This window comes from Opisthocomus hoazin, chromosome 12 (genome assembly GCF_030867145.1).
Source record: "Opisthocomus hoazin isolate bOpiHoa1 chromosome 12, bOpiHoa1.hap1, whole genome shotgun sequence".
Lineage (NCBI taxonomy): Eukaryota > Metazoa > Chordata > Aves > Opisthocomiformes > Opisthocomidae > Opisthocomus > Opisthocomus hoazin.
In genome coordinates, this window is record NC_134425.1 from 22944542 (window position 1) to 22972541 (window position 28000).

The 28000-nt window shown below is 49.4% G+C and overlaps 1 protein-coding gene across 1 annotated transcript; it reads right to left on the reverse strand.

The window, feature by feature from the left end:
- Positions 1–49: 49 nt before the first annotated feature.
- PDPR (pyruvate dehydrogenase phosphatase regulatory subunit) lies at positions 50–27999 on the reverse strand. The gene is made up of 18 exons (XM_075433505.1): positions 27909–27999; positions 26922–27221; positions 24367–24500; positions 23331–23412; positions 23076–23239; positions 21956–22077; positions 21014–21131; positions 19540–19689; positions 16575–16767; positions 14911–15035; positions 13122–13277; positions 12886–13019; positions 12348–12496; positions 10922–11034; positions 10466–10560; positions 9747–9836; positions 9282–9464; positions 50–7944 (listed from the first exon to the last, which is right to left on the reverse strand). The coding sequence occupies exons 2-18, from the start codon at positions 27146–27148 to the stop codon at positions 7540–7542; spliced, it is 2640 nt and encodes an 879-aa protein (XP_075289620.1). The 5' UTR covers positions 27149–27221; positions 27909–27999; the 3' UTR covers positions 50–7539.
- Between the last annotated feature and the right edge of the window lies 1 nt (position 28000).

The window sequence follows — 28000 nt, forward strand, 5'->3', positions numbered from 1 at the left end:
CCTGCAAGACACCCCAGGCTCTCGCATAACAAATCGCCAAGTTCAGGGGTAGTTAAAACGCCTCTTTATTAATATACAAACTGAGCAACATTTAAGCCGACCAAAACATGAAGTGGGATGGAGCGTGATATCAATACAGCACACGTAACAATGCGGCCTCGGCGGAGAGCAGCAAACTATCCCCAGCTTGTGCACTTGGGAGCAACTGTCCACGTCCCGGCCCCAGGGTGCAGCGATCGGAGCAGCTTTGCCTCTCCCGCACCCCCCGAACCCAGCGCCAGCAGAGGCGAGGCCACCGCTCCCCTCAAGGGCAGACCGCCCGGCGCGAGGCTGAAGTTTCTACAGCCCCGGCTCTCCAAGGGATTACGAAGCATCCCCGAGCTGCCGGAGACGATCCGCTGGTGTCTGCGTGCCGAGACCCTGCAAGGGCAGCGGGAGACGGCCGCGGTGGACGGGGAGCCACGCTCCTTGCTCTGTCCCACCCCAGCTACGCCCACTGCACAATATTCACAAGCGTAAGGCACTAGAAAAATGTTTCCACAGGACCAAACTGCGGTTGTTCTTCACGTTTCGGCAGTAGCACACTTCAGAAGTCCTCCCAGCCCGTTGAAATCTGGTCTTGGGAGACTGATAAAAGCACGAAGCGGCTTTGGACAAGTAAATCAGTGCACCTGATAACAGAAGCAACGGCGGAGAAGGGACCTACAGGTGCGCACCGGGTGCCTGTCCGGGGAGCGGGGAACCGTTCTCCCTCCCGCAGAGCCTCCCGTGAAACAGGCCATGGCAAGAGCGTCGCGCGCGCACAGCTACAAACGGAGCGGGAAGCGGCAGAAAGCACGCGCATCGTCTGAGCGGCAGCAGCAAGGAGTCGGCCTGGGCCAGACAGGGCTTTCCTGAAGCCACAGGCAACGCGACCTTCACCCGGCTGCCTGGCAGGCGTGCTCCTTTCCCCCCGGCGCGGCTTGGGTCGCTCCTCCGGCAGAAGCACATAGGAGCAGGGACGCATCCTGCCGCAAGCCCGACCACGAGGCGCAGAGGAACCCGTCGGCAACCTCAGGGACGTCAACCTGCCCCCAGCCACGCTGGAAGAAAGGCTGAGTGAAACTGCTCCACTATGGGAAAAGGAGGGAAGATTCTTCGTAGCATGGAAGAGATCTCGGCGGTGCCACGGCGGGAGGCGACAAGGTAGGACTTCTCCTCACGCCCCGGCTGGGACGGCTGATGACTCCCAGGCGTCTGCTCTGCTTGTCGCAGGTGTCAAGCGCCCGCGTGGGGAGATCGGCCGTTACCAGCACTGACACGCCGATAAATATCAGTGTGAACACCGTTCTCCGGTGCCTCTTTCATCACCATTTACCGCTGCTCTTCACGGAGAGACCCAATTCCGAACAGGCGTTCCGAACATCTCCCAACAAATCCATCAGCGTAGCGTGTCATACCCGCACAGCAGCGCTTTGTTTCGTGCTGGAACTCAGAAGCCAGCCTGACACCGGGAAGCCAGCAGAGCTTTGAGGCAAACGGGAGACGAGAAGCCTCAGAGCCACCTCGACGAGCGTTACGGGCAGCAGCAGATCCCCTCCACTCCCGCCTGCAAACAGCAGCCGGGACAGCAGGGAAGCACCCAAGCAGAGAATTTTCCTTCCTTTCATGCAATGGGACACTCACAGAGTACTCTACACCAGCCCAGGCTTCTTTAAAAAAAAGAAGAAAACCCATTACAGCATGAGCCACGTAGTGAATAAATCCATTTCTGGGGGGGTGAGGGGGAAGAGGGGAAGGCATCAGCACAGACATGGGGGCTCACAGCCTGTTTACTTCTGGCTCAACACCAATTCCAGCCTCAGGCCGGCAGCAATAGCGGCTTCCACCATCCCCAGCGCTTGCTCAAAAATCTCTGCTGACGTTTGCGTCTGCTCTGCGCACTCCGCTTTCCGGGCAGGAGATCAAATGGGAGGCACAATCAGCGCCCAAATACCTCACCTAAAGCTTTAAAGCATCTACAAATATTTAAAGTTGTTTTTTTTTTTTACCCTCCCTCAAATGCAAAGGCTGCTCTCGCCAAGGGCTATCAGCACGCTACAATCATAATGCTCAAGGTAAGTTTAAAGTGCAAAGAAAAATTTCCAAATGCTTTTCAGAGACAGCTGGAAGTCGTCTGATGACAGTAACCCCTCCTTCCCAAGGCCTGTTCTCCGACTGAATGCTGGGTTTCTCCACAAAAATCCAAACAATCAGCTAAGGAAAAGGCAGCTCAGAACAGAAAAGGATCCCGAAAGGGGCAGAAATTAACCTGGCCAAGTATTACGATAACATCTTTTGGGAAGACGGATCTGGAGGTTGTGAAGGTTTTGCTGGACGTGAGCAGCAGCGAAGTTTGAGGTAAGAACAACTTCGGCCCTTGTAAGCAACTCCCCTGCCCTCCTTGTTTTTACATATTTCTTCCCCAAATGCAACCGTTTTGGCTAAAGCCCGCTGAAGGATGGGGTCAGCGATGTCAGTGCTGCACCTCTACAGTCAGACACCTGCGAGAATGTGCTAGAAACGCATGTCTGGAGCGCTCGAGAGCGCGCCCTCCCCCCTGCCCACATCGCAGCAGGGAAAGAGGGGGGGAAACGCTCGCTGGGGAACACGTCCCACGCCGCTGCCTCGACAACGCCATCCCCATCCCGCCCGGAGCCACTGCCACCGCTTGGCGTGTGCCCGGCACTGAGGCTGCGGAGGAAGACGCTCCCCGAGCCGGGGGTCGGGGCCGATCACCTCTCTGAGGCTGGGCTTCAGTGGCTGGGCAACGGACCAAACCGCAGCCACGTCTCTCCTCCCAGCTCAGCTCGGCCGCTCTGCCATCGCCGTGCCCCTTGCTTCGCCATGCCTCGCTCTCCCAAGGGCAAAAGGCACCAGAAGTGCTCAGCTGCCTGGGAAGGCGATGAGAGCAGGGTTACGGAGAGTGGGAAAACCCTGGCGCGGGGAGAGGGAGGGTCAAAGGATGGCAGCCACAGCAGCCACCAACTTGCCCAGGAGCTCAGATGCTAGCAGCCGCATCGTCTGAAGCTGAAAGCTGATATGAGTGCCAAGAGACAGACCTGGGGTCAGCCCGGCTCAGACGATGAAGCACCAGGCAGAAGGAAGAGAAGAACCTTGTGTGCGAGAGGTCCCACAGCGGCGTGGGCTGGAGCTGGGAGGTGCTGCAGGAACAGATACGTGACCGGTGGCAGCTTGAAAGGAACAAGAGAAAGGAGGGATCCAAGCTTACACCAAGACCTGGAGATGCAGTGCAAGCTTCCCATAGCCTCCTCTCCTCGCCATAAAATAAGAAACTGTCCAACAGAGCACATCAGATCTGGACACCGGAGTCAGCAGGAGAAAACAGGAGAGAGAAAAGAAGAAGAAATGAAGTCTGGCAAAGACAGATGTGAAAAATCACTGAACACACCATCCTGAAACAGGAAACATCGCTCCTAATAGCTTCAATTTTATCCTCAGATCATTAAATGTGAACAATAAAGTGCTCCTTCTCTAATACCATTTTAATTCGAGCCTTTCAGCACTCGCTCCAGGACAAAACAGGAGAACCTGGGAAAGGACACAACACGGGTAAGGCAATGGAACACCTCTGGAAAATCCCTGGATGGAAGAGGCTGCCCAGCAAGCGCTGCCACTGACCCAGGCTCCCCACACTACAGCACAGACGACACTCGGGCGAGCAGGCCCTCCCCTTTTAACCAAAAAGACAGATTATTTCCTCACACCAAACTCCAGCCAGCTTTCCTTCAAGCGGTTCTCTTGCAAAGTTGCCTGCCTGACCGAGATCCAGGGGACTGTTCCCGTCCTGGACAACAAGACTTGGAGCACCGGCAGCACCCCCGAGGTGCATGGGGCAGCCCCACTGCTGCCGCTTCAGCGCAGAATGAGGCCTTCAACCCTCTCCAGCAGAGGAGGAGGAGGATGCTGTTTTAGTATTTCCCACCCAGGGTTCATAGTCGTACCATGCAGAATCAGAAAAACCTGCCTTTCTCAGCAGAAAGCTTTCCAAGGCAGTTTTAAGGATGAGAACCATGATGTGTAATTTTACAGTCCACATTATTCAGCATCTCCGATGCTAAGACTGCGTCACAGCGGCTTCCAAGACCCAGTTTCTAATTTTCTAATTCGAAGGTGCACTAAAGGTGGTAACTCTTCAACAGATCTTGCTGTTCCTTTTTTAGGCGCTCTACTTTTAGTCATCAGATAAAGGGATTAGAGTCTTACATCACCGTTTAATGCCTCTGGAAGAAAACCTGACACTAGCAAGACCTTTCCTCGGTCTCTGGATCTAGCACATGCTATCTAATTGTCCCCTTGACAGGTATCCAAGTCGGTGAAGGCAAAATATTCTTTAACATGATGTTAAAAATAGCTGCCAGAAATTAAATCGACTGGGCTTGAACAGCGGCCGAAGACTACAGGTTCGGATATAAAATAAAAATCAGAATTCGTAGCAGGGAAAGCCAAAGCAGGCGTTAACGAGCTGCAAGTCTGACAGTTACCAAACCACCCATCTCCAAGTCTCAAACAGCAAACATGGCATTACAGAAAGTGCTACTGTATCTATCAGCACAACGGAAAATTATTTTTACTCTCTGTTTTTTGGTATCAAAAAGTCAATAGATCTAGACATAAAATAAACTGAAGCCGACATCATGACAAGAGTAGCTAATAAAACACGGTTGTGTTGTCAGAACCGCTGTGGGAAGAGACACCCGGATCAACGGCTGTCTGAGGAACTAACAGGCACCTATAAATTAGAGAAAAGACAAAACAGCCACCAGGAGGGATACAATCTGGCTGCGACTCAAACGATACTTCCGGAACAAGCGGTTGGCAGAGGACAGCACGCTGCTGATGTCCCACGTGGTCTTAACTAGCTCTAACTCCGCCGGGAACAAACCGAACACTTCCAGCTAAAAATCCCTCTCCCGGAGTCGCACCGAGCACTCTAGCTCGGCTCAGCCGCCTACTTTGTTTTCTCCTGAAGAAGCACCACGCCTCCCCAGCGACGGCAAACGGTCCACAAACTCTCAGGAGAAGGGCTGCTCTCAGATACACCCAAAGCATCGCCTGGGAAACCCTTTGGTTGAACACCTGTTTCCCTGGATGAGGAAAGCACAGCAGCATCCCGTAAAGCCAATGGCAGGACAACAGGACGGACAGCTGGTTTGGAGCAGCCCAATGCGCTCCTCCCAGGTGACAGGCTGGAAGAGCAGAGGTCCTCCTTGGCACCCACATCCAGCACGCGAAGAGTGGGATCGCAGCGTCTGCTTACAAACCTTTCAGTTAAGCAATTAATCCTGACACACCAGGCAAAATTTTAATTCAGAGAGCAATAACAGAAGAACTTGGAAGAAGTTACAACCTGCGCCTTCAGCAGCCACGCAGCGTAATCTCAGCTGTGAGATCCCAAAACGCTGTCCTACTACAGCCACTGCGCTTCCGAGGCCGGGGAATTTCTGCATGTCAGTCGGAAAGTAAGTTTGAAACCCTCGAAGAGGTCCCACACTAGGAAGGAGCTCACCACGCCCAAAGCAGAGCACGCCTGGAGAAGTGACATCTACACCACACGCTCAAATCCTTTGCTCTCCTACACCCATTCCTGCCCCTCCGCTCCAAGGTTTCACAGCTTCTGTATCACCCTGAACAATCTGTCCTAAGGTGTAAAGGTTTTGGACTTTCACCTTTGCTGCCTCAGGGCCATCTGACTCCTCCTGCATGCTGAGAGCATCTGGACCATGAACTGGCAGACCAACAGATTCAACCGCAGGCAGGACCCGAAGCAACTAAAGCAGCAGAAAGCAAAGTTCAAACGAGAACCAGGCAAGGTTCCAAGCTCATGTTTACACTCCTGCTGCTCGCCGTTCAACTGGAAAAGGAAGTGCCCAGAAAAGGCTCTAGATCACAGAGCATGTGTTCATCACGGCTGAGAGGGAAGACGCGTGGAAGGTTGTGTCTGAGCTCCAGACAGGAAGATGCTGGAGCACAAAGACCATGAGTATGTGGGTGGCAGAGGCAGGAAAAACGTTTAACAGATCTTTTTCAAGTAAATAACCTTTGCATTTCATTGTGCTCACAACGGGAAGAAGAAAGAGAAGATGTCAGCGCGTGCAATGCGACTCAGCACACCCCCCCTTCCGTACCACTCGCCGCCGCGGTTCGAGTCAGTGCACTGTGACACTTGCAGCAGGGCTGAGGCCCAGCTGCGCCGCCCGAAGCATCTGTACGAGGAGAGCGATGCACAGAGCTTCGCTGAAGGAAAGCAATCTGTAATCCCACCGCCACACTCCGTGCACTCCTGCTGCTTCAGTCCCTTCAGCTGAGGTGCTACCAAGACAGAGAAGTAAGAAGTGGAGGAAAAAAACAGACAACAGCTTCTGCTCCCTCACCACCAGTGTTTCCTGCAATACTGTCAGCACCGCAGGCGAGACAAACTCCGAGTCTTTCCCTCGAACTCCAAAATAACCACGGGCAGCTAAGAACACCAGATACTGTCCCCTCCTGCTGCTCAAGTTCCCCAAACCAACACAAGCTTTACAGGAAACTCGTGTTCCCTGCACGAGCCTTGCCAGATGAGCCTGAGCCACACGAACACAGGAGAGCGAAAGAGACCGTACACTGCGCCGCTGAGACCGAGCCAGCGTTTAACCACCACTATTAACATTAAACACCAACATCCGTCCTTGTTAGAAATCAGTATTTCAGCTAATAATAATAAAAAAATCCCATTCCTTTCTAGAAGTGAAACACACATTTGATCTTCAATTCTACTTACAGACGGTCATTTAGCTTTGGTGACCCATGCAAAAAATCCAATCCCAACAACTACCACCAACTTACCAGCGCTACCCGTCATCTCACCGACCTGACGATTAAATCCACTTGACTCCCCGCTAGGGAAAAAGAAAACGGTGGACAAATGGGGGCAGCGACAGGCTGGCCCACCCCCAAACCTGCCTCGCGGCTGCTGCTCTCGCCACGCTACGCCTCGCGCCGGTGAGGCAGCTGGTCATTCTATCTCTGTCTGCATCGACGCACCGAGCCCTCTACAGCGCGATACGCGGAGAGTGGGACGAAGTCGTGGCGTCCGTCTGAACCACAGGCAGCACGTCCCTGCTGCCCCGTGCCTCGCGCTGGAGAGGAGAGGGGCAGGCTGTAGTCCGCGGGGGTTCACCCGAACGCTTCGCATCACCGTAAGGCCAGGGCCTCTGGTGGGGTTCACGCCGGTGCAGGCTGCCCGCGGACTTCTGGGTGTGCTCAGCACGGTGCTTCACCCACCAGGGCACGGGGGAGCCTGGCAAGCAAATGGTTCACGGAGGGAGACAGACAGACAGGAGGGGGAAAGCTTGAAAATTCAAGTTTTAAAATATACAAAATGTAACACACTGGAAAAAGTTTAAAAATTGCGAGACAAGAAAGGAAAACAAAGAAATATATGGGGTGAGGAGAAAGGACTGGAAGACGGTGGGAGAAGGTTCCAGCTCGGGAAAAGGAGCAGGTCAGGCCTCGTCAGCACTACTCCCGCTGGTAGCCGCTCAGTTCCTCCTCGTCCTTGCGGCGACGGTGCGTGAAGAGGGAGCTGAAGGGGTAGAGCTTGGCTTTGGCCTGGAAGCGCTGCCCAGCGATGTCAATCTCATACTCGCCCTGGTTGATGAAGTCAGTTGTCACCACCAGCTCTTCTCCCGTCTTCTCATCGAAGTGCTGCACGAAGCCGAGGCAGACGTGCCGCTCCAGGGTATAGCTGTAGGCACTGCTGGTGGTCTTCCCCACGTAGCGGCCGTTGCGGTAAATGGGCTCCCCCCACCAGGGCCAGAGGTCCATATCCGTGTCATGGTCCTCAAGAATGAACATGGTGAAGCGCTTGTACACACCGTTCTGCTTCTGCTCCAGCAGCGCTTCCTGGCCAACAAACTCCATTCCCTGGGGAGCAAAGGAAGCACCAGCTGACGAGGCGAACGTGAACTGCAGCAGCTGCCCGCTTTCAGCAGACAAACTTCAGACAAGCACACAGTGAACTGACACATGGAACTCCTGCCCTATCGAGATAGGCTGCTTCTAGAAACAAGGAGCCCAGCTCAGACAGAAGCTTTCCTGTCATACTTGTTGTTCCAAGATGTCAAAAGACACAAAAATATATAGCAGGCCTTAAAAAAACTCATTCTAATTTTCACTGCAGTGAAAACATGTCACCATTCTAGTTTTTGCCATTTTTCTGGCTCCAAAAGTCTACCATGTTTTATAAACCAGAGGGAAACTGTAACAACATATGAAATTTGTGTCCCTAATCACCACCTTCCCTTCTCTGAATTATTTTATGCAAGTATTTGTTCTGGTTCCTGCAAAGATGCAAGGCAGCAACAAGCAAGCGACAGAGATGGCACCTGCCCCCACAAGCAGGATACAAGTCTACGCTGTTCCGTGTTTCAGTAAAAACAGAGAACACCTGCTCTTGGCGGCTATCCTCGTATTTCACTCCACTAAATGTCCCTTGGTGCACAGGCTGGCTTTTGCTTCATCAAATAGGGAAAACAGCTGGCAGAAACGTGACCTCGGAGCGTCTGTCAGGCACACAGCATCCTCGCTATACGGAGCATTGCACACACGAGCAACACGGGACGCTCCACAGATCACTGGGAATGCTGCCCAGAGAAGGGCAACGGAACTGGGGAAGGGTCTAGAGAACAAGTCCTATGGGGAGCAGCTGAGGGAGCTGGGGCTGTTCAGTCTGGAGAAGAGGAGGCTGAGGGGGGACCTTATCGCTCTCTACAGCTCCCTGACAGGAGGGTGTAGTGAGGCGGGGGTTGGTCTCTTCTCCCAAGGAACCAGCGACAGGATGAGAGGCAATGGCCTCAAGTTGTGTCAGGGGAGGTTTAGATTGGAGATTAGGAAAAACTTCTTTACTGAAAGAGTGGTCAGGCGTTGGCACAGGCTGCCCAGGGCAGTGGGGGAGTCCCCATCCCTGGAGGGGTTCAAAAACATGTGGCTGTGGCACTTTGGGACATGGTTTAGCAGGCGTGGTGGGGTTGGGGTGACGATCTCAGAGGTCTTTTCCAACCTTAACGATTCTGTGATATTTCTAGCACCTTTAAGAAGTACAAGAATATAGGGCATAGTTCTGCACTGCACACAGCTCCATCAAAAAAACCCATCTATCTACCCACTTGGACAGCGGTCTTGTCAGGTCAGTCCCGCTCTCCCACCCACCCCAGCTGAGAGCAGACCCCACTGCAGGAAGTGACTTCAGTTTTCCACTGTACCTTTTCCAGCTTGACCTGGAACTCACGTCCACACTCCATAGGAGTGGTAAAGGCATCCAGATCCTGGCCCCAGAATGCAAAGAACTTCTCAATGCGCAGGCTGCGGAGCGCATAATAACCAGCGTTCCGAATCCCATACTTCTGCCCCATGTTCATCACCTCGTTGTACACGTGAAGGGCGTACTGCAAAGGAAGGGTGAAACACAGAGCTGCAGGCAAACACAAGGAGAGCGCTACAGCGTCAGACACACCATCACGGATGTCACTGTGCCCTGCCTCCGGAGCACGAGAGGTCTGCCGCACTGGAACGCTGCACAAAGCCGGGCAACTCCCCCATGGTGCCTGCAGGCAGCTTTCCCATGGTACAGACCAGACACTTCATCCCCCTTAGTCAGCTTGGGAAGCGTTTCTGATTATGCATGCAAGCAACTGTCTTAATTAGCTCAGGCTACAGTGTTCTCTTACCTCTATGGGGATATAAAGCATGAATCCAGGTTCCCCTGTGTGAGTGATACTCATCACACGGATGCCATTAGCATAGCCCACACTCATCTCCTGCAGAAGCAGAGGGGGTGAAATCATCCAAACTGGAACACAGCACAGAGATCCAGGAGGAGCACAACGCTGAACGCAAACCACACCCACCAGCCCTCTCCCCTTCCTCACTGCAGTTCACCGCCCACGCATACTCGCGAAGAATTTGAATTTTAAAATTCAAATAGTAACACCACATTATTATCTTAACCACTTCGTGGCCCTTGGCAATAAGCCTTGGAACTAGGCGAGGAAAGGCTTGTATTCGAGATCCAAGCCAGAAGTTGAATGGCAGCTATCTGCTCAGCTCCGATCAGAGACAACAACTCCCGAGTCTCCGACCCCAGCTGCCCCTCTGACAGCTTCATAACTGATTGTATGAACTACGCCAAGGGCACCAAGCCCACAGCGTGTGGAATACTGAAAACAAATGCATATTCAGCTATATATTTAGCAGGCAGAATCCAAAGAGAAGCAGTTAACAGAGCGAGCTTAGCTGAGTACACTACCAGCCTAGCTCAGTAACTGTGGTAAAACTGCATGAAATCTAAACTCCCCTCTAACTACCCAAACGCCATTCTCCCCCTGCTTCCACACATGCCCCAAAAAACACCTAGCAGGGTGAGGAGGGAGGAAGCACAGTCACTCACCTTGCAAAAGAGAGAGGGAAAGTGTTCCGGAGTTATCGGGGCGTATGACAGCTCGGACAAGACATCCACAGCACGAGGGCCGATCAGATTGAGAGCTAGTGAGGGGACAATAACGACATTAGGATGAGACTGGAGAGGTCTTGCCCAGTGTCTAACATGCATATCTGCATGCCCCAATTTCTACAGTCTTAGTGTTTATTGAAATAACAGGTATGTTTACATTTAAGAAGAGGAAAGAGTCATTAACTCTCCCTGACAATCCATAGGAAAGGAAAGCTGTCTCCCAGCTCACGGCTTGCTCTAAGGAAGTCTCTGAATTGCTGTTTTCATCCAACTGTTTGGAAGGGAGACCCAGCCACCACTCTAAACACTTTAAACAATCAACTGGCACACAGCACGAGACACCACTGGTGATTTCAGGCTGCATAAGGAGGTCCGCTTTCAGTGATTTCTTACCCGTGTACTTCCAGGTCACGTCTTCCATGGTCAGGCTGCTGTCGTCGGGCAAGCGGTTCTTCAGCCAAGCCCAGCAATGGACTTGCTGGTCAGTAGGGGAAATCATGAAGAAGCTGGAAGAGACAAATTGAAACCAAGAAACAATGAATGGACAGCCACAAGATGATTCAGTTCATTCTTTGTCTGCGAACCACTGGAGCCATTCAGCAGCTTCCAAGCTGATAGGAGACCAAAACAAGCCGGAGTGCGAAAACCACAGCTAAAGCCTCTGGATCAATGCCACCACATCTGTCATGACAAGAAACCCCAGCCTTCCGGCATTAGCAGCAGGCTGGTGACAAGAGAGGGGAACACAGGCAGTTCTACGTGAAGTTCACAGGGGATCCCAAAGTCACAATCGTTTTGCAGAAGGCTTTCACAGCTCTTCACGACCAGTGATTCTGTCTGCTCCGACAGGCAGAAGAGCGCTTGGTTCACACGACCATTTCTTGTTTCAGCAAAAGTCTTTTCACACACAACGGCGGTTATTATTAACAGTTTCCAAAAACAGAACTGCACTTGATGTGTGAAAATGAGCTACTTGTCGTGTAAGTCTCTTTCATACAAACTGCCAGTTAAAGTACATTATTGACAGAGATGACATCTGCAGAAATGCCTAGGCAAGGAGGAAAGCTACTGGCTTCACACAGAGCAGGACAATACTTTTAAGCAATACAAGAATGCAGACAGAAGAGGACGAGAAAGAAAAGCTGTTTCTAATTGAACGAGCAGCAAAGAATGCTTTCACACCAATACAATGAAAGCACACATACAAAACAGTCCAGAGAAATAAAACCAGCATTCAGCTGGGCCATGACCACAATGAAGTTCTTAAAAATGAGAAGCGTTTTTTATTAACTGCCAGAGAGCTCAAACTGTTGAGTCTAAGGATGAGATCCTGTGATCGTGTCAGTCAGCACCAGAGAAAAGAACCAAGAGAGACCGCAGAGCTGAGAATTACTAAGAGCATCCATACTGCAATGAAGGTTGAAATAATCAAAAAGTAGTATTTTCAGCATGGAATCCCAATAAGGAGATCAGCCAGGAGCCAATGAGGAACCGTTTGGTTTGCACGTTAAATGATTACCTAAATTAATAAACTCTAATGACCGCTGAGAACAACTTGAGAAATTAAACAACCCAGGGCCTAACATTTTCTAGAAATCTCTGTTGATCCATAGTCCCTGAAAAAGGTGTATTTTCCCCAATACTGGTAAATTCAGGAGCTCCCTTTCATTTGGGTTACTGAATTAGGAACACAAGTGGAGAACTGTAACTTTTCTTTTTAGTTTACAGTGGTGAAAACAGTTCATGATCTTTCTTAAGAGGTTCTTAACGGCTCCAACACCCAAAGGGTGATGGACAAAGATGCTGCCTGCGTACCCACCTGCGTTTGCTCAGCCGTGCTATGCTGCAGTCATTCTCATAACCTCCTTTCTCATTAAGCATGCCCGTATGCACGACATGCCCAACTGGCACATCCAGGTCATTTGAGAAGAGGTACTGCAGACTCTCCAGCGCCTGGTCTCCCGTGGACTGCACAAATGGAAAGGGAGAGAGCGTCAGACAAACTGCCTGAGCAATACAAACCCACTGGGGCAGTCTAAGGTCGCATCAACATTCTGGCCCAAACTCTTTCAATTCATAACGACAGCAACACCAACGCGTCGAGCGTGCTAGGATACAATGGTGACATAGTACCAGAGGTCAAATTCTATTTATAGACTAAGCTGGTGTTTCTGTTCTCTCTTCGAGAGACTAAAAGCAATCTGTGCTAAATACTGTGGTACAACCTGAACTCGGGCATGCAGCTTGACTTCCTCTCTCTGTCCTCAATAGGACACACAGAATTTTGCGAAACAGTCAATAATAAACTAAAGGCCACCTTTACCAGGCCGATGCTTTGTCGCTCCCTCAGTACTTACGCTTATTTCAAACTTCGTAAAAGATGACATGTCAATGACACAAACTGCTTCCTTACAGCACTTGACTTCGGAACCCACAATATCAAACCAGTCTGGCTTGTAAAAGGTTTTGCTCTGATCCAAATCCAGCAGATCTAATGTGAAGAGGAATCAAAGGGACAATTCGTAAACTGGATGAACTAAGATCTTACGCAGACCAACAGGGATGCACCAGGCAGAGGAAAATACTATCTCACCTCTCCCAGGTGGGACAAAATACTTGACTCTCTCAAATCCGTGCTTCTCCATCCACCTGGCTCCCTGCGCGTCCAGACGGTCGTACAGTGGTGAGGTACGCAGCTGCCTGCCAGTCTGGAAGTCCCAACGGGGAACTTTCAGATCACACATGAGGGCTGCAACGGTCACAAGGATTTGCTATTAGGCAAAGCGATTATCTAAAATTTTCTCCCAGATTATCAATAAACGTACTTACTAATGTCTGAACCATTAACGAAATTCCCTCAAAACACCTCTGACCTTCCTTTTCCGTTTGTGAGAACTGACAAACCTGTTTTGATCTGTTTATAGCTATTCAAAATCAAAATAACAATACTTGCACAGAAGGCTTATATTTATAGCTACTTATGGTCTCATGACAATACCGTCAAGATAACAAAACCCCTCGGTTTTTCATGAAGTCATGTTGACTAGCATCAACTATGCACTATTCTTCCCCGACAGCGCACTGCATCCGACACTTCTCATTTTGACAATACCAGTGCTGTGGTAGGCAGCCCACAGCTGCAAGGATCATCTAATTTACCTTCTTAAATATTGACAGTTCAGCCTTTTCTAATTACTGAAGCTTTTCCAAATGGCTCCTATACCTTTTCAGCCAATACAGAATATTCTTATTTAGAAAACAAGTTATCCTAATAAATGTTTAGCATCCTCCCTGGTTACCAGTGGGAAGCAGTAACTCAAGGATGCTTGAATACTAATTAATAAAGTTTCTACATAGGTCATAAACTGCTTAAAATTGAAGATAAGCCAAATATTTTGACTGAATACTTCTATTGGTTTTGCCTCACAGCTAATGATTTAATGATTTTATTGGCATTATCTGGTACTGGTACTCCTGAAAGAGCAGGTAGAGGGAAGAATAGATTAGAATGGGAACATAACATCGCAGACAGTTCTTATCTCGTTAAAAGTGATTCTGTAGCTACCAGAGTGGAGATCTGTATTGGAAAGCACTGTAGAATAACGCCAAGAGTACGAAGCGATTTTTCTGGGAGGAAGGTCAAAGCATAAGGTTTTTATTTCCTAGCTATAGCACAGCCAAGAGGTTTACCCAACTTCTCTGCTTTCAACCTAACACATGTTTTTAGTTTAGACTTGGTACTCAGATAATCGTTCCTGGTTTGCAACTTGTGGAGCACTCCGTGCTTGTATCTGAAACTTGGAAAGAAGTTGTCCACGTTATCTCAGGACAGATAACCAGACAATAGGAGGAAACTAAGTATGGCTTTAGCCAGGAACAATGACATCTCAAACCTATTCTGCAAGGTACTTATCGCAAACTTTGACAGAGGAAAGCAGAATAAGTCTATGAAGACTTCCCGAGTGATGTAAGATAACTGCATCACATACTCTAAGTTGGAAGTGACAGTATTTCCACACCGTAACGATGTGCAAAGAATAACAATATTTGAGACAGCTTAATATTCCCAGTTAAGACTTTGGGGTTTTTTATAAGGCTGAAACCCTACAAAGATAGGCACAAATTTCCCCATACCAGAGGCAAAGCACAGAAACAGGACAGAGCACGGTACCAACATGACTTCTTTAAGAAAAGTTAATAAGAATACTGCTAACACAAAAGCCTCCCACCCTTTCCTTTCTCCCGGGAAGCGCCTGTATTGCCACACAGGAGGCCAGGAAGAAGGAAAATGGTTCCTGGGGTGACGACAGAGGAGAGACAGTGCAACAAAGAGGAAAACCTTGGACATCCTGGCCAGCACTGAACGCAGAGACCTCACTTACGCATCACTTCCATCACACGGTGACGGAGGAAAGTGCGACTGCTCTGGAGGGTACCAAAACGTTTCAAATCCAGAGGCCAGACATTTTCTGACGGATATCCATTTACCATCCACTCTGCCAGGTACCTGATGGGAGAAGTAAATAAAGACTGAGACATCAGTCAATGTCTTCAGGGAAAGAGTCGAATTTTCAAGTCAGAAGCAAGGCAATCTGGACATGAGAATTTCACGGGAGACAGAAGACAACTTAACATGGCGTTCTAAACACTAACAGAACCTGGAAGGTTTCCCCTTCTAAGACCCACCCACCAGATTCCCAAATTCTTAATTTCCCGTTAGGATAAAACAGAGGGCAGCAGGAAGTTAAGGACAGACGGTAAACGCAGCCAGAGCCTGGACAGGTAGCCTGGCTGACACTGTGCCGAGCCCTCAGGCGACGCTACCCACGGAGGTGCCAAGTGCGTTTAGGCCGGAGTTAGGAGGCTGACTGCTTTGTCATTTTTCAGTACCTGGTGTAGGCTCAGCCACAAACCATCAGTGACAGCATTCATTTCAGCGTGAGGTGCCAGCCAAGTTATGTTTAGCTACACTTCTAGCAGTGAAGGAGGAAGGCAATGCTCCAGAGCTAAAGGACAAAGGCAGCTCAGACCAAAGCAGAGCAGAAGGATCTGTTCACAGCCAGTAAACAGAAAAACAAAGGGGTTTGAGACTGGTCATTGAAAGTTACATCAGCAAGCTAAGCTGCTTCTCTTGAGGCTGTTGCAACAAACGGACAAACAGTGCCTTTAGCTTCAGAAATTATTTTAATTCTTAGAGAACCTCACTGCAAAGATTATCCATGTTTTATACGACAAAGAAAAAAATAATGAGTTGCTTCCCTGGTGAGTTAAATTATTAGACAATGTACAGAAACTAGGGGAGACAAGCACAGATACCAACTCCTGCCACAAAAAATGAGCAGCTTGTTAAGAAGGCTGTATGGCAGAAGGGATGCTTGGCTGCCAAAACCAAATGGCAATCCGAGCGAGTGACGATCATTCTGCAAGCAATTTTGCTGCTGGGATCACACTTTTATGCCTGTCAAAGTATTTCCATTAGCACAGGAACTGGATTTTACTGGGAAATTATTCCATCCCTAGCTCACTTGCAGAGAACAGCCTTTAACAGTACTGGCAGTACTGGCATCACATATGCGGTGCTTCACCTGCGTCAGATTCACTCTGCTTTCAGAGAGCTTAACTGCTGTGTCAACTTGAATGATCTAAGGACTTCAATCAAACAATAAATTAAATGAGGGAATATATGTTTTGCTAAGCTTTTATTTCTTCCTGGTAGATAGAAAAAAAAAAAAAAAATCGGACCAGGTAGCTCTAAGGAAGCTTACTTGATCCCCAGCAGGCTGCTGATCACCGAGATGTGACGCCTGAGGAAGGTGTGCAGGACAGGAGGAGAGTCCAGCACAGATTTGGAATACACATAGGAGAACGTAATCAGAACATGGCAACTGCTCCTCTCCTTCCCTCAAGTTGGAAATGAAAGACGAGTCTTTGGCAGAGAAGAGGTGACAAATACTGAGCAGAACATTCTACATGGAAAGATCACCTGAGCAGTCTCTTGTCTCAGTTAAAACCTTACTTAGACACGTAACAGCGATGAACCACTTACTTGCCTGCTCCCCCACCATATGAGATACCAGCTGAGTTCATGCCGGCCAGAACGAAGTAGCCCTGCACGGTGGGCGACTCTCCCATGATGCACCGCATATCTGGTGTGAAGGACTCCGGGCAATTCACCAGCTGCATGATCTGCAGAGCCTCCAAATCCGGCATCCTGCGCAGAAGGGCACTCAGAAGTGGCTCTAGGACCCAAGACAAACAAAAAAAGACAAAAAGTCAAAGCCTTCAGTCTCGACGCTACTTCACCTTCAAACTGGAGAGCACAACAGAGGCATGCTGTTATCCGAACAGATGGAAACGGCTTCCAGATCTCGATACAGTTGCAGGATAAACTGTTTACCTGCTGGAATCAAACTACTTTAAATGGATCACACAGCAGATCATAAAAGTAGCCATAATGATCCAGACCAAGAGCCCAGGATTCTTTTCAATGGTGCAAGAGCGTGTTCAGTTTTGTTAGGGAAAACAATAGGAATAGACATGAAATAGATACCCAGCAAGGAATCAGAACAGGGAAATCTGTACGATGCTTGCCCCGTGCTCTCTGCCAGCCTCCACTTACCATCAGCATAGAGGATCTCCTAAAATCCTGATATGTTTTCCCTGTTTAGTAACCCTTAAATCGGTATCTCTTCTAAATACTTGACCAGTCTTGCCCAAACTCATGAAAACCTGCTACAGACACTGACAAGGAGTTCCACATACTTAGTAATTGTTTTACAAGGAATCACCTCCTTCTGTTTTGAAAGTCATACTCGGTTAACTTTCTTTGATGCCTCCCAGTTGACATAACAGAAGAGGCAGCAAACAGCAGAGCCCCATCCATCCTGTCCATCTCACTGAAGATTTCACAGACCTCTGTTTATTTCCTTTCTGTCACCTCTTTTTCCCAGCCTGCTCAGCCACTCCTTGCTAGGAAACTGTTCCAAGCTTTGATCGGCCTCCTGCTGCTCTTTTACCAGGCCTTCTCCAGTCACATGATACCCTCTGGAGACAGGGAGCCTAGAACAACCACCAGTATCTCGCAAACCAATGATTTAGCGTTGCATAAAGGTTGTGTTTTCAGCTCCTTTCCTAATAATTCCTAACTTGTCTGCTGCTTTTACTGCTACCGAGCTGATGCCTTTGCAGAACTAATACAACCCTAAGGTCAGTTCAAAGCCCATCATTCTGCATGGTGAAAATAAGACCATCCCCACACACCCCCACGCACTTGCGTCACTTCACATTTATCCTCACGGAATTTCCTTGCCACTTCATTGCCCAGTCACACTGGAAAGGTCCTTCGGCAATTCTTCACAGCCTGACGTTTGAGAGCGCTAATACAGGGATAAGCTATCTGCTGTCTTTTTCTTGTTCCGAGGTTACCTCTGCATAGTACTCCAGATACAAGCCCTCAAGATTCAGCACTAGTACCACTCCTCAGCTTTACATACAAGCAGTACAACAGTCAGATTTCATATTACCTAAGAAGTTACAAACAAAAACAGTCTTTCTGACCTGCTCTTTTCCTTCCCTCTCTCATGTATTCGAACTTCTCCAGCGTTAGAATTCCAGAGTGACAGCCTGTAGTTACAGATGTTTTTTTCTTATTGATAAAAAGAGGGATCAGTGTTAAATTTGTTCTCATATCCAGCCCAACATTTGAGCAACTGTACAGGCTATTTTAAAATCAAAAGGTGTTCCAACCAAAGAGATCAAAGCAGTAATGCAAGAGCTCAAACCACAGGAACCACAGCCCTAGAAAAGGATCAAATATTGGCTGAGTAAGCTCTGACTCTGCTCAACTGTTCGGGATGTTTGAACTGATAAAAGGGTAATGTTGGAACACTGCACGCAGTTGCTTCTGAAACTTGGGTGATTTGTGGGTGCCAGCAAGCAGCGCCTTTTCATTTCAGCAGTACCTAGAAAACCAAAAAGGAAGTGGGTGCAGAGCTTGAGCAACTCATTAGTGAAGCTAACATCTTCCAGCAAGTCTGTAGGCATCTATAGATCTAAAACCCTTTAGCAATATGCCAGCACAAAACTACACCCCATCCTGGCTCCATCCCCTGGAGTTTAAACTATTATGGTATCAATATAGTATCTCACAGAAATGAAAGTAAAATTAATCAGTTTAACCTGGGGAGCAGCTGGAAGAACATACTACCACTGCAGAAAGAAACCAGTGAAAATCTTCCCGTGCCTAGAGCCACGCATTCACACAAGAGACGTGGCGAGCCCTGACACGAGGGAAAGCTGGATCCCTGAAAAAAAGGCAAATTTGAAGACGAGAGGGGACACATAAACTTACCAGGCATAAAAGGGGCTGGGGGACGGGAAGGGACTCAGACCACACTACATTCTTTCCTACAGAAAGAGCCCTCCATGTACAAGTACATATACAACATAAAAACAGAATCACATAAAATGGGAAGAGAAACACAGAACATTTAGAATATAATAAACCACCACTGTCAATGCTGTGATGAAGTCTGGGAAGCTCCAATACCAAGTTCACAAAGCAACTGCCACTGTTGGAAACACACTTGGCAGTCACTGCTGAAGGGAGCTACAAAAACAAAATACCACGGCTACACGGCAGGTCAACAGTGTCGATCTACGGCGTCACCGGAGGAGCAGCATGTGGCACTGACAGTCAAAAATCAAACGACACGGAAGCACAGCGTTGGAAAGTTTGTGCAGTACCTCGCTGCACCAGACGAAAGGAACATATGCTGAGGGTTAGTGGGTGTTTTTGAACACTGCACAGATATCAGCGTAACCCTCGGTGAAGGGGTTTTGCGCGAACTACTGACAAAAGAAGAGATGAATGACTTTGAGAGAACGTTCATCCTTCCCACACCTTTCAGGTAAAGGCTAGCTGGTGAACAACGGCCTGTGCTGTTGCTAACACTGCCTTCTGCTGAAGCCATGTGTTTCATCACTGTGGGAATCTTCCCTCCCTAACATACCAAAATGATCCCAGTCTTCTTGAAGGTTATGAATCTCCAGCTGGTTCCGTCCCTCCGTGAAGAGAGGTTTGGGGTTTTTCTCAAAGCCTCCCGAGAGGATGCCACCTTGCCAGTTGCGTATGTAGATCCTGCCATCTGGGTCTACGACAGCTGCAGAGGGAAGAGAAGAGGCGGGAAGGGAATTGAGAGAAGGGATAGCTATCGCAGGCTGTTGTTCCACGAGCACCAACGACGGGGTCTGGTGCCAGGCTGGGCCAAGCTAGCGGCCCCTGACATGAGCAGGTACAGCCTCAGTCCCCCAGTCCCACACCTTCACACCACTTCTGGCTCTCACGTGATGCCCTGGTGAGCTAGTTTAGATTACTAAACCAGCACTAACTCCCACCACAACCGTGTGTGTTAACTTCTGGGCAGCACAGTAAACTGAATTGAACCTGAGGAGCACCCAAGCCAGCAGGACAACGTTACTGGGAATGGCAGGACACCAAGGGAGTCGGATCCCTTGTGGCACTGATAAGCTATTATGCTGGCTTAGCTCCACTGGAACTGCACACACGACCAGAGCTTCCACCAAGAGATGTCATGTCCTGCCCTCCCCCTCTTTCTCTTCCTGTATTAAGCAGGGTTAATTTTAATGGGGATGCATAAAAGAAGGTGGGCAGCACTAGGGTGAGGACTAGCAGTCAGGTCTGGATTGCTTCTTCCAGCGGTAATGTCAACTTGAAGCATTTATGATACTCCACCTGACATGTTCCATAGCAATTTTTCCCATGTACAGAAAAACTACAAATATATATATATATATAAACCCCCTCAGTCAAGTAAAAGTGAAGCACTCAGGGACTCTGGTCAGAGCTGAATTCTCTGGAGAGTACCTGAATTACTCCCTAGAAGTAAAAACTCTTGCTAAACACTGAGAGTAAACAAGCAAAGCTTTCTACTTCCCAACCACAGTTTTCAAACACAAGGGCTTTTCTTCAGGAGATCCACAAGCCAGAACATGGGGGAGGAGCAATTACCTCAGTGCTTTTGTTGCCCCTACAGCTCATAGACATGTAAATGCCATTGAAAAGCCTTAGCTTCAGTTGGAGGGAAGGAATAGATGGGCCATTTGGGGACAGCAGCCTGCAAGGAAAACACAGTGCCAAGGCTAGCACCCTCTCCAGCCCACAGATGCAACAATCCAAAGTCTCAGACACACCTCCTAGTCACGCCACAGCAAGGCCACTGTCCTGCTAAGGTGATCAACTCTGAAAATCAATTTCTGCAGAGAAAGCTTTCCCAAGAGTAAGGAACGAGATTCTACCACTGAAAGAGGATATTCAGAGCAACTCAGCCAGGGTGCACTTCACAGTCCCAAACGAGCTGAGAACCGATAGCCCTCACTCGGCCTTTATGCCACACACCATGTGTCGCCTTGGCAAGACAGATACAATTCACCAAGAAAAGGGAGGCAGAGCTGAAGAATCCTTACTTGGTATGTTGCTTGCCAGAGGTTCCTTCAAAGGATGTGTCAGGAGGTAGAAGTGCTCACAGGCATGGAGTGGGATATTGACTGGTTCCTCCCCAGAGTGGCCCAATTCATAGGCCCACTGAAATAAAAAAGTGCACGTTAGAAAGCAAAAGAAAACTAACTCCAACAAAACAAAGGCAGAACAACAGCACAGGTCCTCTCTGTGGGTTTGCTTTCATAAAAGGCCAAGCAAGATTTGGTTTAGTCCCCTAAAGCTTACAGACACACAGTTTTTCTCTTTGCTTAGCATTTGAACCGTTCAGGGGACAGATTTATTCTGTTTCTCACACAAGATTTAGAAAATTGGGGCCCTGATTCGAGACCAAGAAGTATGAACTTACAACACAAAAGCAAAATACACCAAAGTCAACACCAGGCTCAGCCTCCAGAGAAAGAACAGTCAGGATTTAGGTGCCTGTACTGCTAAGAGCCCGTATTAAAGAGACAGCCAGCTGAGAAACAGCAATTGCCAGATGTATTTTCAGACTGCAGCAGACACAGTGCTAAGAAAAGCATGAAAAAAAGGAACTTTCAGTATGTGTGTGGGAGAGAGAGGGAGAGAAGAGAGAGACTTAACTGTCTCACTAAGAGTCAAAGGAAAATTCTTCCTGTCAGGAGGGTGCACTCCCAGGACAGAGACGGTGGACAGAGACGGTGGGCAGAGCTGCACCAACCAGCTGCAGGGTGCCCCAGTCTTCGGCGCCAAGTAAACAGTGAGCACTGCTCTCCTCCTCCACACCGCTGCCGGTCTAAGCAGCTGAGTAACACAACTGTGACCTACCCCAGCCAACCAAGCCAAAGCACAAAGCGTCAAAACCACAACAAAAAAAACCCCAAACCCTGAGGAAAGCGCACGTGTTCTTAATCTAAGGAAAAAAGAAAGAAAAATTTCAGTAATTCAACCTGGCCAGCACAGTTGACGAAGTACTGGCACTGAATCTGTCCTCTGTCGGTCCCGACTCCAGTCACGCGACCCTTCTGGACCAAGACATGACTGACACTTGTCCGTTCGTGAATCTGGACACCTGAGGACAGAAGACAGTCAGTACACCACAACCCTTCCTTCCAATGCGTCAGGCTGCTAACACCAAACCCTTAAACTCAACCCAGATGCTTCTTTTCTCTTTAAGGCAAAATTTCTGTTCCTGACCCAGTAATTCTTAAGTGAAACTCTCCTACTTGTAAAACGTCATGCATACAATTTGTGAATAACTTCCAGGCTGAGACTGTGAAGAGTTACAGCACTCTGTGCCATGCGACAGTCCGGGTGATGAACACACCCTGGTATCAACAGCATGAACAAAAGTGTCTCGGCTATGGATTTCTTCCCATCGCCATTCCTTTATGCAACAAAGTCTGTAGTTTCAGATGGCAAGACTGGTTCTTCTATGGGAATTCAGTCATTTTGTGGGGGAAAAAAAAAAAAAAAATCAATTAACAGTACGCAAAAAAAAGCTAGACTAAAGGAAACAGAGAAGTATTTTCCTAAGTAGCTGCTTCTAATCTGACGGACTTTCATCCTTAACAAGCTTCATCTCTGTTACCCTACCTAACCTTTCTTCCACTTTTAGACCACTCCAAATTCGTCGAAGTGGAGGGCAAACAGTGTTTATCACTACATGTTTCCAAAGCAGATGTGCCCAATGAAACATTCGGCAAGGCCTCAGCCACAACTTTCATTTGGCAGTAATTACAACTCCTTTGATGTGTAATTTTGAGTCAGGTCCTACAAAGGATTGTTTTTATGATAAAAGAGCGTGTGCTTATTTAGAGAAATCAGTGAGGACAACAAACTGGTGCTTCATCTATCACAGCAGATCTGTGAAGATTCAGCAGGTTAAAAAAATTCAGCCTGTTTTCTGAGAAAACGTAGATTTTAAAGAATCTGAACCTTGTAGAGATAACCAATTTTTGGTCTTCAGTGCCCAGCTAGAATAGCAAGAGATGCAGAACATAATTTTCTTCTACGGAAAGAAGGTAACTAACATGCAGGAGAGCACTCTATGGCTAAAAAACCTCATACCATTCCGCGAGGCAGCGGTCGCCAGAGCCAGGCTCACGTTGGCAGACGACACGAGTGCGTCTTCCGGCACATACATGGCCCCCACGAGGTCATGGATGTTGATCAGTGGGTGGAGCTGTGCCACTTGCTTTGGGGTGATAATTTCACAAGGTATCCCCATTACACTGCCACAGAACAGAAGAAACATCCCGTCACTAGTCCTGCAGGAGAGCTGGTGCAAACTGAAGATGTGTTGTGTTTCCTGCTCATACGTACTTCAGCGACGAAGCAATGCGTTTCAGAGAGATAAGTCGATCCTGCGTCTGAGCCAGTGAAACAGAGCCTGTCCTCGTGTACCCTACAACAATGACCAAAGCCAGGTCAGATTTGGACAGGATCTTGAACTCCTTTTAATCTCAGACCCATTGCTTTAACATAATTGCGGAGCCGTCGCTTCCACTACTCAGGAGCCTGGAAATCCCAGATCTCCAAATAACTTTAAACACTTACCAGCTAGTAATTGAAACCTGCATTAGTCAACTTTTCAAAAAAGCAATTGAATTTTGACTTCTAACTCTTTCTACTACTTTTACTCATGTTTATAAAAAAAACAAACTTCACACATGGCACCTATTAAAATAGAGAGGTTACTGGCAAAAATGTGCTCTAACAATGACACAGACGAACAAAACCTCAACAACTGTTGTTTTGTGACTCCATCACCTGCAACAGATTAAAACTGATCTTAATTGCAGGCACAGTTATTAACCTCTGTTGAGTCTGACATGTAAACAAGTCCTCGTGGTATCAGTAGAAAACTTCCAGTGACCAAGTTCCCCCTATTGGGTACATGCCCTCAGCATTTTGGAAGGAGAGGGAGAATTTCAGCATGTTTTCTTGTTATTTCCAGGGTGAGGCAAAGTAAGATACCTTGCTTTGCCTATGCTTTAGTGCTTCTGCTAACCTCCTGCTCTTTTTTGAGAAGTGAATCGGTGCAGAAAATGGGCCAGTTGCTCCCGTCACTGCAATACACTTCTTGGTGCCCTTGTGAAAATTCACCTACATTTGCCCAAGTTACAGAAAACATAAAACTGTGGCAGTTGGCAGGCAGCTTGCCTTGAGCTGGCCCATCTGATACCCTTCTTCCCACTCTGCTAATTACACTCCTAACACCACTCCGCATTTGATTCGGTCCAAATGTATCGTTTGTGAACAGGAACCACCAACTCTTAAGACACAGTAAAATTACACTCTGTATTTCAGTGTGAATACTTGGCTTAGCAAGCTTACTCGATGATTACACTCTTGGTACCTGTTTTGACTCCCGTCTCTTGTTCCAGCTGTTGATAGAGCTTGTTTGAATAGTCTGCCATCTTCAGCTCTACGGACGCGTGCCTGGCCGTGCTCACGATGCCCGCACAGAAGCGAGTGCTACCAGCAGCCAATCTGCGGGAGAAGTCGCAAAGGAGGCCACGTCCGGCTGCCAGGCGGAGGGACAAGCACGCACCCCCCGTCACGCTGCTCCAGCAGCTCTGCTGACAGCACGCACCCCGCAGCAACTCTCCCCCCAACACATCACACCAAGAGCCCCAAGTCAGATGACGCAGGGATAACGCAACCTCTAGAATGCTTTTCGTTTAGGTCACTTCTGAAAACACGCTGTATTCCAAAACCATTTCTCTTTAACTAGTCCTAAACACTGAAATTTTCCAAAGAAAGCACTTAAAAAAACCCGTTACCTTATGCTTAAGTCAACCCACCCACCTCATTCTTTCTTTCTCCAAAGCAAGTTTTCCCTCAAATGAAAATTAACTTGGATTTGAGTCTTCCATCTCTGCAGTAAGAACAAGTCCCCCTCGCCGCACAGCAGCTGCCACAGGCAGGTACACACGCCTCTCATCCCTTTTAAAACTGCCCTTAAACCACCGCCCATCCAGCTGTGGGGCAAAGGGCTGCTGTACAGACAGAAGCCTATTAAAAACTCCCTGCAGCACAGAGGAGGACAAGTCAACCAGGTTTAAGCATCTCTCACAGCCTGCTGCCGCCATGTTTCTAAGCGATCTTTCCCGCTGCTGAAGCAATCCTGTGTTTTCCCCCTTGCCTGTGCAAACCTTTGACACGGCTGCTTTTGGCCTCGCGCATCCGGATTCTCTCAGAAATAATTCTTCAACCTAAGAACCAGTTGAGTAAGGGATTCTTTTTGCACATCCCTACTCAATCAAAACCAAAAGAGCTGAAGCACGGTCTCTCCACGCTGTGCTTCACAGAAGACATTTCTGCTAACGCAGCATTCTTCTTTTCCCTCCAGCACACACATGGACTGAGCTTGTACAGCATCTCACCCAACGAAGATATGTAACAGGGTACTCACACCCCACTCCAGGCTAGTAACGGTTAAGTTTCCCAACAAATGAAGCCTAGCAGCTAATTTTACTTGGAAGGACACCGCTCAGAAGGGCTCAGACGAGACTACCCAATCCCCTCTCCTTGCAACCATAAAGAACTTGATACTACCTGTTTCCCAGCCACGCAAAGTCACAGAATCACAGAATGGTCGGGGTTGGAAGGGACCTCTGTGGGTCATCTACCCCCTGCCGAAGCAGGGTCACCCAGAGCAGTCAAGGAGTTACAGCTGATTATTTTCGAAAGCAGCACCAGGTAGGCAGCTCTAAGCTAGACGGGAATGTTCTCAGTCCAGCACCTATTTACAGCGTCAGAAGCTGCTGCGACAAACACCTTTTCAAACTGCCACAGTCTCAGCACCGTCTTGTGCCCGAATTGCCCAATGAAAACACCACGAATCCCCCTCCGAAACAGAAATCTGAACAGCAGGTAAGGGCTGCACACACTTCAACAGGAGCCACGTACTCTGCCACGGTCAGCAGACCCAACTCACCGAAAGCGCACAGAGACTAGTATTCGGCCACACCGTAACGGCCGTAGCCTTTTGACAGGCAGGCACTAGCTCCTGCAACAAACCAGATAATCCGAGCCTGTAACCAGTTTACGAAGGATGCTCTAGTGATGCCTGCTTACAGCCTCCACATCTCCTGCAATCTGTTCCGAGCTTCGCTAGATACTTTACACACGTACCACATCCTACTTCTAGAGATGCTCAATAGGGGCTGGATAATTTAGAGATTTTTAATTCTCTTTAAAATGTTCCACCTTCATCAGCTTCGCCGTGTTTTACATGATTACCTGTGAGCGAGCCAGAGCAGATGGCTGTCTCCTGAAGGAGCTGTGGCCCAGGGAAAACCCAGGCCAGGGCAGAGCTCACCCCACGGGAGCTGCAGCCCGTGGGGGACCCACACTGGAGCCCAGTACTGACCATACCCCCGCCACTCGCCCCCTGCGCTTCCTGGGGTGGAGGGATGAGGGAGAAGACACTGCAGTGCAGGAGTGAAGTTGAGCATGGGAAACATGCTGTTTTAATGTTTATTTTTTGCTTCTCACTACCTGAATCTGTTTTAACTGGCATGAAATACAGTAATCATTTAATTATTTGAAATTAACTCTCCCTAAGGCAAGCCTGTTTTGCCCACAGCAGTAACTGGTAAGCAATCTCCACATCTTCACCTTGATCCACGAGCCTTCTCAACTTTCTCCGTCTTGCTGAGGAGGGAAAGCGAGCAGCTGCGTGGGAGTTTAACCGAGGCTGACCCACCACAATCACACAAGGGATACCCTTTGCCTTGCAGGGCTGCCCTGGGCTTGGGAAGCAGCAATCAGCATTGTTACTAACGTCCAGTATAAGCTTATTCCACAGGTCCAAGCCCAGGTGAAGAGGCAGAAATAACACACTACAGCCGGCGCTGCTACGCCTGGAAGTCCCGTTTCTTTGGTTTTGTTACCAGAAACCCTTACCTGCCCTGCTCAAGTAAGACTACATCCTTCCAACCCATCTTGGAAAGGTGATACGCCACGGAGGTGCCCATGATTCCACCACCGCAGATGACGACCTGCGCCTGTGCTGGCAAGGAAACCGGGTGAGGTTCCGCCGTGCTTGAGGTGCTTCGCCGGGAGCAGGTCATTCGTCTCCATTTCGGGTCAGCCGCCCGCCACCGGACATCTGACAGTAATCGGAGAAACATCCCGGCAGCTATTTGTCAGTTTTCTCAAAGCACGACCGAGATGCGCTCAGACGTTAACTCCGAACCGCTCCTTCTAGGAAGGAAAAGACGAGAATCAGGTTACAATTTATCTCATTACACACGGGGCTGGCCGCGGCGGACATCACATGGCGCGTCGGGTAGGAGCGGGCACGGGAAAGCTGGCGAGCAAACAAAGAGCAGAGCAGTTATTTGCTCCTGGAACAACAGCCGTGCTGTCGGGATTTAAACCCTGGTCGCATGCCGGGTACGGAGCGCCACGCCTTTGCTTCTGACGGCAGCGGGACCAGTCAGCGAGCGCAGAGCCGGGGGATGCTGGAAGAGAACGGCGAGAGCGCTCCCGCGACCAGGGAAAGCCGGCCGGCGCGGAGCACCCGCCGGAACCCTTCCTGCAGGCCGAGGGCACCGAGCGGCTCCGTCCTTCGCGCTGTCAGGCCTTCACCCGCCGAGGGAAACCAAGCCCGCGGCCGGAGTGTGAGGAGCCGGTGGCGCGCTCTCCGGTTTTACTGCGGGACGTTACCCGGGGCCTCGGCCCGCCGACCGAGGCCTGCACGGAGGTCGCCGCCGCCGGCTCGGGGCTTCTCCCCTCCGGCCCAAGCCCCCCGCCCCGAGCCCGGCGGGGAGGCGGGGCGGCACAGCGGAGCCCCCGCGGTGGGGAGCCGCCGCCCGGGCCTGGCTCGGTTCCCCGGGGTGGCGGGGAGCGGGGCCGAGCCCGGGGGGCGGCGGGTCCGCGCCGGCTCACCTCAGGGAGTGCGAGGCCCGCCTGACCTTCCGCGCTTTACGGCCGCCGGCCGCGGCGCGACGGCCTCCCCCGCGTGCCGCGTCACCCGCCCC

What these genes read in the sequence shown, in the direction of transcription:
- PDPR (XM_075433505.1), bottom strand. Translation starts at nt 27,148, where the DNA reads ATGTTTCTCCGATTACTGTCAGATGTCCGGTGGCGGGCGGCTGACCCG. An exon ending in TCTGGCAAGCAACATACCAA is followed by an intron (nt 19,690 to 21,013) that starts GTAAGGATTCTT and finishes TTCCCTCTGCAG; the next exon opens with CTGTCGTAGACCCAGATGGC. An exon ending in AGAAGACTGGGATCATTTTG is followed by an intron (nt 16,768 to 19,539) that starts GTATGTTAGGGA and finishes CTTGGGTCCTAG; the next exon opens with AGCCACTTCTGAGTGCCCTT.